The 12,628-nt window shown below is 40.8% G+C and overlaps 1 protein-coding gene across 1 annotated transcript in view; it reads left to right on the plus strand.

The window, feature by feature from the left end:
* The first annotated feature begins 627 nt into the window (after positions 1-627).
* Positions 628-12,628, plus strand: part of Rbl1 (RB transcriptional corepressor like 1) — a 59,125-nt gene continuing 47,124 nt past the window's right edge. Inside the window, exons 1-6 of the mRNA XM_048440882.3 lie at positions 628-871; positions 4,911-5,044; positions 8,800-9,000; positions 9,327-9,391; positions 9,489-9,617; positions 9,713-9,873. Coding sequence (XP_048296839.3) covers positions 716-871; positions 4,911-5,044; positions 8,800-9,000; positions 9,327-9,391; positions 9,489-9,617; positions 9,713-9,873 — 846 coding nt within the window. The 5' untranslated portion in view covers positions 628-715. The remainder of the gene's footprint in view (positions 872-4,910; positions 5,045-8,799; positions 9,001-9,326; positions 9,392-9,488; positions 9,618-9,712; positions 9,874-12,628) is intronic.

Genomic DNA, 12,628 nt, shown 5'->3' on the forward strand with positions numbered 1-12,628 from the left:
ACACGTTTCAGGTTAGCGCAAAGACCATCTCTCTACTCTTGAAATGGCTACTTACTGGGACAGTTTCAGAATCCAGGGACTTAAGAAAGGGCGAGGCTGAGAGGCGTCACCTAAACTTTCCCTTGCCTCTCCATCCCTTTCTGGCGAGCCAGAAGCCTCCGACGTGGCGCTCCTACATCAATGAGCCATTTTCGGCTGCTCCTCTCCCATCTTCATCAAGGGTCAAAACTTAGTGAGAGCGGGTTTAATGCGCGCCGGGGAGCTGACAAACTAGTGTCATAGAGAACGTTTCTCACAGGAGTGAACGAAGTCGCCACAGGTAGCCCTAAGTTACCCTCACCACGGGACTGGCTGTGGAGAGCGCGGGTCGTAAGCTACAGTCCCGGCGACCTCAGCACCGGCTCGGATCCTTCCGCCCGCTCCCTCGCGTTCGTCCCCGCGGGCCGGTGCCCCGGGGCAGCCCCGCAAGGGCCCGAGCTAGGACTTCTTTAGAGTCTGAGGTCCATCTTCTTATCCCATTCCCGGAGCGGTGCTACTGCGGGCTCCAGAGGAGAAAAGGGACTTTTTGAGGAGAAAAGCGGAGGCAGACGATGAAGGGAAGGCGAGCTCAAGCAGGCGATTTTCGCGCGCTTTGTCGCGGGGGGTTGTGGGTAGCTCGCCGGGAGGGAAAAGACAACCCCGAAGCCGGGTCGCGCCGCCCGTCGGGCCGGAGGGGATGTTTGAGGACGAGCCCCAAGCCGAGGGGGCGGCGGTGGTCGCCGCGGCCAGGGAGGCGCTGCAGGCCCTGTGCCAGGAGCTGAACCTGGACGAGGGCAGCGCGGCCGAAGCCCTGGACGATTTCACCGCCATCCGCGGCAACTACAGCCTAGAGGTGAGCGGCGGCAGGTGGGCGGCGGCCCCGACCCTCGCCAGGCCCCACCCCCGGCCCGCCCCCGCCCCGGCCTCTCGGGCGGTGGGAGTTCCCCCACTTCCGAGGGTCTCCGAGGAGTGCGGGGAGGGAAGGGTGGGTGTAGCTCGGTCAGCCCACCCATTTGTTTTGAGGCGGGAAACCGAAGCTGAGAAAAGGAACTGCTCCCAAGTCTCGCTCTGCCCCGGGGTTCCCTAGACGTCAGGCTTTCGAACTTGATTTCTGCGCGTCGCCCAGCGCCCCAAAGGGCGCGGTGCTGCCGTTAAATCGATCAGACCCGATCCTGTGATAAAATGAGTCGCTAATCGCTGCTCAGTCCTTTGCTTATGTCTTTCCCCACTCTTCAAACACGTTTGGATCCCCTCTCCGCGGAAGAGAAAGCGGTTAATTTGGCGCCCCAGGTGACACGGTTTGTAATGGAGTCTGGCTCAACTGTATGAGCCTTTTAACCTCTCCACCCTTCTGCCTCATAGAGTGCAGCGGTGGGTTCGTTTATACCAGGGCAGTCTGATCAAAGTCAGCACACACAAAGCTCTTCGCAGTCCCATGTTCCTCTCTGCCAGGTCGTTACCGTGTTCTGGCCCTGAATAAAATAAGCTGTGGTTGTCACTGTTAGATTTTCCCAGTAACTTTTATATCTGTCTTCACAGCAGGGCAGTGTTATCACGGCCCAGGATTGTTTTGCCTAGAATCACTCAAATATCGAAACTTAAAGAGGTATATAAGCTCGGTGTAGAAGAATTGTAATGACATGTACAAGTGGAACTCATGCCCGTGGGTTCAACAGGTCAAAAGTATTTGGGTGAAAACTGCATTTTCTTGAACATGAACAGACTTGTCATTCCACAGACAATATAATATCATTATTTACATCAAGTAATTAGAGATCATAGGTTATGTACAAATGCATTGCCATTTTAAATCAGGGGCTTGAACATCCTTGGATTTTGGTATCTTCTGGTCTACGGGAACCATGACCCAGGGGATATTTTAGCATATCCCTGGGATGTACAGAAGCTTTCATTATCCACATGAGCTGGATTCACATACAGATTGCTCCTCGACAATAGCTGCACTCAAAGGCATGGAGCTGGAAATGAGGATGGAGTGGTTGAGACAGGCAGATCCCAAGTGCCCAGCCCTGGCCTGCCAGTCTAACTGCAACACAGAGCTCCAGGTTCAGTGAGAGACTGCCTCAGAAGACACCCAACAGTTATCTCTGACCTTCACTCATGAATACATGAATGGGGGAACACATTTGCACATATGCACATGCATGTGTACACACGTACATTATATAAAAAAGTGAGGGAAATTTTAATGGCATCTCAGTTGGAAATGTTTTTTAATGTCCTGAGAAAGCAGTTCTAACCTCCCAGGCCTTCATTTATTATTAAGTACAATCTGTGGCCAAGTCACTCAACTTAGTCGCTTGTTTCAGATTCTAGGTATGTTAAACTTAGCCCAAGTTGTTAGTTTTCTGCAACTCACTCTGCCTGAACTATTTCCCTTCACCTGTAACTCCAGAGAAGGTTGATAATCTAAATACTAAATCCATAGTTAGGTAGAGTTGGTTGACACCTTAAATGTTTACTGTAGAAAGCATGGTTCAGCAGTTTAGAGCACTGGCTGCTATTGCAGAGGTCCTGAGTTCAATTCCCAACAACTATATGGTGGCTCACAACTATCCATAATGAGATCTGGTGCCCTTTTCTGGTGTGAAAGCATACATGCAGGCAGAATACTGTAGGCATACTAAATAAATAATTCTTTAAAAATTGAGTGTGGAAGTAGTCTGCCCTGTGTTTTGTTTTTTCTTGTTTTTCTTCTTTTAGTCGTTAGTGAAAGACGCTCAGAGAAAAGGCATCTCCCAGTCTCTACTGCCCCTAAGAATCCTGTCTACCCCTAAGACTAAGAATCCAGTCTCTACCCCTGCCTAATCCACCACACAAGACCCTGCTGGCATTTTGCCTTTTCTCACCTAACTTACATGTTTTGGTAATTTGCTACTGAGCAGTTTTAAATCTTCCTTTGTGAAGTTTCTGTTGACATCCAGTCAAAGTCTGTTAACTACACTGTATTTTCCCACACTTTCTCTTCAACTCTTACAACTCTTACAACACACACACACACACACACACACACACACACACACATATATACATATATATACACTTTACCAATTATGGAGAACAGTTTCTGTTACTATTCTTAACTTTAGACTTGAAGATTAAGAGCCATTTTTGATACTGAGGTATATCTCTGATCTTCTCCATAAAACATTTTAAAATAAAATTTTAATTTATAATCAGAAGGTGGCATGTGCCATGTGGAGGTTGGAGGACAACTTCTGTTGGGTCAGTTCTCTCCTTCCACATTGACATGGGTTACAGGCATCAAACTGAGATCTCCAGACCTACATAGCAAGTGCCATCTCTCCAGCCCTGTGTCTTAATTCCTTTTAGACTTATTGCCATTTTTTTTTAGCTTATAATTATATCATTCTGCCCTTTCCTTTCCTCCCTCTGACTCCTCCCTCTTTTATGTACCTCCCCTTTATGTTGTCTCTCAAAATCATGGTCTCTTTCTTTAATCGTTGTTCCATATGTGTGTATATGTCTGTGTGTGTATATTTCTAGATATATAAGTGCAGTTTGCTCTGTCTACATGTATATGTTTTTAGGCTGATCATTTGATGTTGGAGAGCCAGTTGGTGTGCTGTTTCTCTCAGCACTCCTCAGTTCCCTGGTTCTTTGCCTAGGTTCCTCCTTCCACATTAGCACTATTGGTCTATTGGTGTCATCCTTGCTCAGGTCTTGTTTATGCAGCCATGCTAGTGTCTGTATCTGTAATTCTTTTTTTTTTTCCCCTCTGGGTAACCTGACTGTCCTGGAACTTGCTCTGTAGACCAGACTGGCCTCGACCTCAGAGATCCAAATGACTCTGCCTCCTAAGTAGTGGGATTAAAGTTTGTGCCACCACTGCTAGGCCTGTATCTGTAATGCTTAATCCTCTGACTTCAACTGTATTTCATCCAGTCATGAGGTGTTTCCAGCTTGAAAACATTTGAAGTCAAGAGCAGAAAATTAAGTGTTGAATTACCAATCATTACTTTTTTATAGCTTGTAAACTGAGATATCTGTGGTGGTGGAGAACTATGCTTAATATTTTAAAGATAACTTACTATGGGATAAATAATGCCCCAAATCTTGCTCTCACAGAAATGACATTGTCCTTCATATTGTGGGTATTAATAATTACTGTCTTATTATATATCAGCATATTAATATAAATATTAATATTTTGACATGTGACTCCCCTGACAACTTTGTACTCTATTTTTTCTTTTCTCTGCAGAATTGATTAAGAAGAAACATACTTTTTTTGGGGGGGGTTTCAATACAGGGTTTCTCTGCAGCTTTTGGAGCCTGTCCTGGAACTAGCTCTTGTAGACCAGGCTGGCCTCAAACTCACAGAGATCTGCCTGCCTCTGCCTCCCAAGTGAGAAACATAAAATTTCAATAATAGAAAAGAATAAATACAATCAAGAATGTCACTGCCAGGTGGAGTTGGCATATGCCTTTAATCCCAGCACTCAGGAAGTAGAGGAAGGTTGACCTCTGTGAGTTCAAGGCCAGCCTGGTCTACAGAGCTAGTTCCAAGATAGCTAAGGCTACACAAAATTCTGTCTCAGAGAGAGAGAGAGAGAGAGAGAGAGAGAGAGAGAGAGAGAGAAGAGAGAATACAAAGAGATTTCAGTAGAATTCTTTCAGTAAGGCTAAATTTGGAATTAAGTAAGAGATCTATTTTTAGAATTAGAAATTCAGGAAAATTTCTGATTTTTCAAGTTCTAGTTCTAAGAACAGGGAGGTGAATGTGGAGGTCTGTATTGATGTTTGGGACTATATTCGCCTTATTTCTTCAGGGTTTACAGAGATGAAATTGTAAAGCCTTTCCCAGGTAAGCATTTTAAGGTGTCGCTGTATTTTGTGTTTCCCTGCAGGGAGAAGTCGTACACTGGCTGGCATGTTCTTTATATGTTGCTTGCCGCAAGAGCATCATTCCTACAGTGGGAAAGGGCGTCATGGAAGGAAACTGTGTTTCACTGACCAGAATACTTCGCTCAGCTAAGTTAAGGTAAAGCATTTTGCTTTCCCAAATGTTTTAGAAGTACTAAATTTGGGCTGGAGAGGTTGCTCAATGGGTAGAGTATCTGTTATACAAGCATGAGTACCTGGGTTCTTGTGCTCTGGGGCTTTAGTGCTGAGAGACTGAGACAGGCCAATCCTAGGGCTTGGAAGGGAACAGTCCAGTCAGAATGACAGCTCTACCTCAAAAATTGAAGTGGAGGTTCTGGAGAGATGGCCCAGTGTTTAATAAGAGAACTTCCTGTTTTCCTAGAGAACCTGAATTTGGTCCCCAACATCCATCATCCATATCGGGGCTCATAACTCCCTGTAACTATACTTCAAAGATATAGTTACCTTTGACACCTTCTTGCTTCTTGTGTTTCCCTGCAGGGAGAAACTCTGCTTAGACATGGTGCGTGGGTGCGTGTGCGCGCGCGCGCGCGCGCACACACACACACACACACACACACACACACACACACAAAGAGCAAAGATAAATTTAAAAATAAAAAATTTAAGTGAAAAAGCTTTTGAGGAAGATACTTCAGTGTCATTTGCTGGCCTCCACGTGTAGCTACATGAACAAGTATACACACATGCACACACATAAACATACATCACATGCACACAGAGTCCTAAATGTCATTTTAGGATTCAGTTTCTGTCATTTTAAAACATTTGACTTTGTTCTGTTACTGCTTGTCCTTTCCCAGTTTGACCTTGCTTCTCTACGTTGCCTCTTCAGATTCTAACTTCAACCAAAGACTTCTGTTAAATTGATTTTAGCTATACTTTTGCTCACTAATTTTTTAAAATTTGAAAATAGTTTAAAGCTTACAGGAGAATTAGAAAAATGAGAGAAATGGAAAAAATACCCATCTACCTGTGATCCAGTTTCACTGGTTACTGCCATTTTACCTCATTTCCTTTGTCAGTTTATCTTCCTGTATTAAGTATTATGCTCTTTCTCTCTCAGTGCTTCTTCCTTACTCATTTTATTTTATTTTTAAAGGTTTATTTATTATGTATACAGTGTTCTGTCTGTCTCCTTGCTGACCAGAAGAGGGCACCAGATCTCATTATAGATGGCTGTGAGCCACCATGTATGTGGTTGCTGGGAATTGAACTCAGGACTTCTGGAAGAGCAGTTAGTGCTCTTAACCACTGAGCCAACTCTCCAGCCCCTTCCTTACTCATTTTAAAATGAGTTGTACTCTTTATAACTTTTTATCCTGAAGTTGGTTTCAATGATATTTTAATTAGTTAGTTATTTACTTATTTTTGAGAGTGGATCTCACAATATAGACCAGGTCCAGGCTAGTCTCAAACTGTAGCTCTTGCTTCAGCCCTCCAAGTGCTACAATTATAAATTATAGATGTGTGTCACCATGCCCAGTTTCAGTGGTATTTTTTAATTAACTATGATGCAGTCTTCAGGGAACTTAACTTTTTTTTTAAAGTCTGTCATCAATAGTCTAGTTTTGTTAGTTGATCTAATATTCTTGGTAGCATTGTTTTTCTTTGAGTACCATTTTCAGTTTTGGATCAGTACTACATTCACTTATTCCTATTTGTTCCCCTTCAAAAAGGAATATTTCTGCAGCCGTTGTCTCTTTTTTATTTTTATTTTTATTTTATTTTGTTTTTTTCAGGATAGGGTTTTTCTGTGTAACAACTCTAGCTGAATAGTCTTCTGTGGTTGACAAAGGAGCAAGTGAAAGGTAGAACTTAGGCCTACAGAGTGCCTAATAGTGACAAGTTGAACAATGAAAATCAACTATGTAGAAAGCAGGGCAACACATTGACAAGATGACCAAAGTCAATAACATTAATAAGATGAAGATGGATATAATATGCCACTGTATGTAGTTGTCCTAAAGACTTAAAATCACTCTATGCAGTTTCAAAATTTACAACTTGTGTATATTTAGCCTTAAGGAAACATCAGACATATTTCAAATGAGGAGCAATCTATTTTAAAAGAGGACTGGGGTAATTGTAGACTTACTAAAAAAAATGTTATCATGGGGCTGGGAAATATAGCTCAGTTGGTAATACACTTGCCTAGTTAGTGTGCCTGAGGCCCTAGGTTCTTTTCCAGGCACCAACCATATAAAAGCTGGCATAAGCCTATTTTTTTAGCACTGGAGTGATGGAGACAGGAAGTTTAGGGATTCGTGATTATCCTTGGCTTTATAACAAATTCAGAGTCAGCCTGGGCTACAAAAGACCTGTCTCTAAACAACAGAATTATAGCTTGAAAAATTAGATCAGTACATACTCATAATAAAAATTTCAAATGAGTTCTAGAGGTGGATGGTGATGGTGGCTTTACAACATGAGTAACCAGATACAACTGGACTAGACATTAAAATGGCAAATGTAATCCGTGTGTAGTTTATCAGAGACATGAAGATGGTTTTTAAAGGTTGGGTGTGTCCCTCCATGGTACAGTGCCTGCAAGTAATACACTGGGTGTGATGAGACATGTTGGTTATCCTAGCACTCAGGAGGCTGCATCATTATCATCACGTGGTCAATGATTCAAGGCCAAACTAGGATACACACATACCAGGAAACTTTGCACCCCAAATATCCAGTGAAGCTGGTCCAAAAGAAGTAATTCTCAAAAGTGAGGAATTCCTCCAAGGAGAGAACATCCCACACTGAGTATCTTCCTACCCCCAATTTGTCCCTGCCAAAAAAGGGAAAACTTCATAGTAACTAATAAGGAGGAGAAAAGAAAAATAGTGGGACTTTTTTTGTTGTTGTTGTTTTTGTGTTGTTGCTGCTGTTGTTAAGGACTTCCTAGAATTTCAAATTTTAATTAATGTTTCAAATTTACCTGTGAACAATTAACTGATAACTTTAAAAACATTACCTAGTATCCCTCTATATAGTGCCAGATAATTAATAAAGTGAGCTTTTGACATTATGAGTTTTTATTCTAAGATCATGCTAACAGATCATATACCATTATTGGATAAACTGAGAAAGTGGAGTAACAATCTATTATGATTTTCTAAATATCTATGTATTTATTTTATTTTTGGTGGTGATGTCACACACTAAAACTTAAACACTGAGCTGGAGTGTTAAAACTTAAACACTCAGCAGTTAAGAACACTGGCTGCTCTTCCTGAGGTCCTGAGTTCAATTCCCAGAACCCACATGGTGGCTCACAATCATCCACAATGAAATCTGGTTCCCTCTTCTGGCAGGGATACATGCAGGTAGAACTCCAAGTACATAATAAATAAATTTTAAAAATTTAACAAAATAAATTAAACAAAAACAAAAAACCTGTTAAAACTCAAATATTTAACTGGTCCTGGTGGCACACAGCTTTAATCCCAGTACTTGGGAGGCAAAGACAGGCAGATCTCTGTTAGTTCAAGGCCAACCTGATCTATCGGGCATGTTCCAGGACAGCCAGACCTACAGGGAGAAACCCTTTCTCCAAAAACAAGCAAAAGAACTCAGATACTTGAATTTTACTCCCAACCTATAATAGTCTGCTGCTTTGTGAACAACTTTCATTTGGGGGACTTGCATCCTAGAAGGTTACTGTCATCTCTGTATCATCAGTCTCCGTGATGGTCTGGGAACCAGTGCAATTCATAACAGTTAAGTGAGGGCTTATGTTGTTGCTTTTTCATAAATTTAGGTTTTTAAAGACCTTTAGTCATGAAGAGAATGTGTCATTTTCAGTCCATTATATGAGCTCATTTTAAAGTTGTCTTTTCTTCCTTTTCTTTGAAGCTTAATACAGTTTTTTAGTAAAATGAAGAAGTGGATGGACATGTCAAACCTACCACAAGAATTTCGTGAACGTATAGAAAGGCTAGAGAGAAATTTTGAAGTATCAACTGTAATTTTTAAAAAATTTGAGCCCATTTTTTTAGATATATTTCAAAATCCATATGAAGAACTACCAAAGTTGCCACGAAGCAGGAAGCAGAGGTGAGACATTTAATCTCATATATTTGTGATACAAGATTATTAGGAGAGTTTAATTTTAAAAGTCTGCTTATTACCTTTCTGCAAAGACTTAAATTTCTTTTGAAATTTATGGACAGTTGCTTATATTTGAAAATGGGTAATACTTTTATTATTATTTTATTTATTCTGATGTTTAGTGTAGACTAAAAAGCTTTAAGAAGTCTGTTTCTGAGCCATCTGTCCACTTAAGTGGAGTTTTACATGGATTTAACCCTTTTATTTATATTTGCTCTTTCAATGCTTAGCAGGTTAGTCAGACCAAAAAAAAATACATATTTTCATTTTAGGAGAATTCCTTGCAGTGTAAAGGATCTCTTTAATTTCTGCTGGACACTCTTTGTTTACACTAAGGGTAAGTTGACGTTCTCAGAGCTTACATTTCTACTCTGGGATTTGGTGATGTTTGACATGAGAGGTTCCTGGATTTTAACTTTTTTTTCCTTATAAAGGTAATTTTCGTATGATTGGTGATGATTTAGTAAACTCATATCATTTACTTCTGTGCTGCTTGGACCTGATTTTTGCCAATGCTATTATGTGCCCAAATCGACGGGACTTGCTAAATCCATCATTTAAAGGTAAAATATTTACTTTTAAAAAGTAATTATTAAATTTTAGAAAAAACTAAAAAACTGACAGTTCTTTTTGTCCTTCCTGTTCCCTGTCAAACTAGGTTTACCGTCTGATTTCCATGCTCCTGACTTCAAAGCTGCAGAAGAACCTCCCTGTATCATTGCCGTACTTTGTGATCTACATGATGGACTTCTAGTAGAAGCAAAAGGAATAAAGGAACATTACTTCAAGCCATATATTTCAAAACTCTTTGATAAGAAGGTACTAACAAATAAGATGCTTAGGGGCCAGCAGCACCCTGAAAGGAAAGAATCTTCTGAACATTGTAGGACCCATGTAACATGATACTAATCAGTCCTATCAATAAAAGCCAGGAGTCAAATATTGGGGTAATAGCCTGAAAGATCAGAGAAGCAAAGGAATAGCTATTATAGTATAGTATAGTATAGTATAGTGTAGTATAGTATAGTATAGTATAGTATAGTATATTCCTGTCACCACCTGGAATTAAAAGCGTGCACCCCTGCCTCCCAGCTCTATGGTTAACTAGTGACTAGTCCCATGCTCTGATCTCCAGGCAAGCTTTATTTGTCAGAACACAAACAAAATATCACACAATAGTCCTGGTCAGATGTCCCAGGTCTGGGGCTAGAGAGATAGCTCTGAGGTTAAGAGCATTAACTATTCTTCCAGAAGACCCAGGTTCAGTTCCTAGCACCCACCAAACCCAGCTCATAACTTCCTGTAACTCCAGTTCCAGGGCATCCAGTGCCTTCAAGTCCCAAGTTTCATTGTCTGCTGTGTTACAGCCTTGCCCTCTAGTCACAGGAGACAGAGTGGTTGAAGAAAGTGCTCAGTTGTATGTCGTGTCTGGGAAATCCTCTGCCAGCAATTTTCGGGGGTTCTGGAAGAACCTGCATTCTCCTGAGAAAGAATTATGAGAAGCATGAGATCAGAGTGAACTGACTGATTTTCTGCCACAGTCATTCTGTTAAATGCTGTTTACTAAAAGCACTGTAATAGTATAACAACTATTGTTTTGTTTTTTCTTTTTTGATTTTTTTGAGACTAGGTCTCACTATTTAGCTCTGGCTATCCTGGAAATCACTGTGTAGACCAGGTTGACCTTGAAGTCACAGAGCTCTTCGGGCCTCTGTCCCAAGTATTAAAGTGTGTGCCATTACTCCCAGCTACAACTATGACTTTAATTCCAAATAAATAAAGCAGAAAACTGCTTTCAGGCTATTTACATTCACTCTGACTTTTATTTTTCTGTAATTGTCTATTTTTATGTTTCTGAGTTGGTTTACCATGGAGGAGCTATTAACTTCTCACTTCTTCAACCATGAATCATGTAATTCAATTAGGCCTTGTCTTTTCACTTTGGTAAAGGATTTCATTTAAATCATCACTCTGATTCCCCATTTAGTATTAAGAGCTTTTTATTTTTATTATTATTATTATTATTTGTTTGCTTGCTTGTTTTTCAAGACAAGGTTTCTCTGTGTAGTGCTGGCTTGTCCTGAAACTAGCTTTGTTGATTAGGCTAGCCTTGAAGTTGCAGAGATCCTGGTTCTGCCTCCCAAGTGCGGGTATTAAAGGTGTGTGCCTCCATGGCCTGGCTTAAATTTTTTTTAAGTATTATTATTATTGTTTGTGTGCATGGATGCCTGTTGTATATATGTGAGTACACATGCCACAACATGTGTGGAAGTTAGAGGACAACTTCATGAGTTGATTCTTTGCTTTCACACTTAAGTGGGTTCCAGGCATCAAATTCAGGTTACCAGACTTGTGGGGCAGGTGCCTGTATCTGCTGAGCTACCTCACAGGCCCATAATATTTTCTTTAAGCTTAAAGCCTTTCCTAACTGGTTTCTTCTCCCTTCTATACTTTGTATTTAATCTTACATGTCCTGGAATATGTATACATCATGATTTCTTATAGGTATGTGTCTTAATAATTTTAATTGGTCTTAATAATAAAAAAAAAACCAGAGTCAGATATAGGGATTAATACTGAAGATCCAGAGAGACAAAGTAGCTAGCCATTAGAGAGACCTTTTACCTCTATCAATGCTCAAACCAAAGGGGCGATCCTGTCCTTAGACTGCATCTCCAGACTGCATCTGTCTCCATCAAACCTCAGACTGCCTTGAGCTTCTGTCTCCTAGCCATATCACTCCTGTCTCCACCTCCCTAGTGCTTAGATTAAGGGCGTGTGATGCTAATACTGGGATTAAGGGTGTGTACCACCACTGCCTGGCTTCTAGTGGCTTAGTTCTGCACTCTGATCTTCAGGCAAGCTTTATTTCTTAAAACACAAACAAAATATCACTACAGGTATGTTAAACATTTCCAGAAAAGTAAACTTTTAAAGAATATATTGTGCAGACACAGTATACCTTAGTACAGTGGCCCAAATCCCATTTTGTCTGTATAGCCACTATTGTCTTGGCATAATTATTGTAACAATTTATTCCATTCCAGAAACAAACCCATCATCCAAACCATTATGATTTTGAAACTACTTGGAGGCTAGTCAGATTCTGGATTGCATGATTGGACAGGATAATAAGTTCAGCTCTAAGGCCAGAGATGTTTTGTTTGACTTGTAGGATGATACTTACTTTTATCTTATTCTATTTATTATTTAAGTAACATGACCTTTTATATAAAAAGCTTTTAAAAGCAAGAAGCCATTACAATTCAGGGTTGGAATTTTTTTTGTTTTGTTTTTGGAGAAAGGGTTTCTCTGTGTAACTGGCCTGACTGTCCTGGAACTCTCTCTGTAGACCAAACTGATCTTGAACTCACAGAGTTCTGCCTGCCTCTGCCTCCCAAATGCTGGGATTAAAGACATTCACTACCATGCCGGCTAAGGGTTGGAATTTCTACACGGTAGATTGTTACCCAGCTAAATGATGACTGTCACTTTTAGGATGGCAGATGTACCTTCAGCTCTCTCTGTTCATATATGATAGACCTTTTCTCTTGATGGCATTTCCCTTTGTTAC

Source organism: Myodes glareolus, chromosome 10 (genome assembly GCF_982192425.1).
Source record: "Myodes glareolus chromosome 10, mMyoGla1.1, whole genome shotgun sequence".
Taxonomy (NCBI): domain Eukaryota; kingdom Metazoa; phylum Chordata; class Mammalia; order Rodentia; family Cricetidae; genus Myodes; species Myodes glareolus.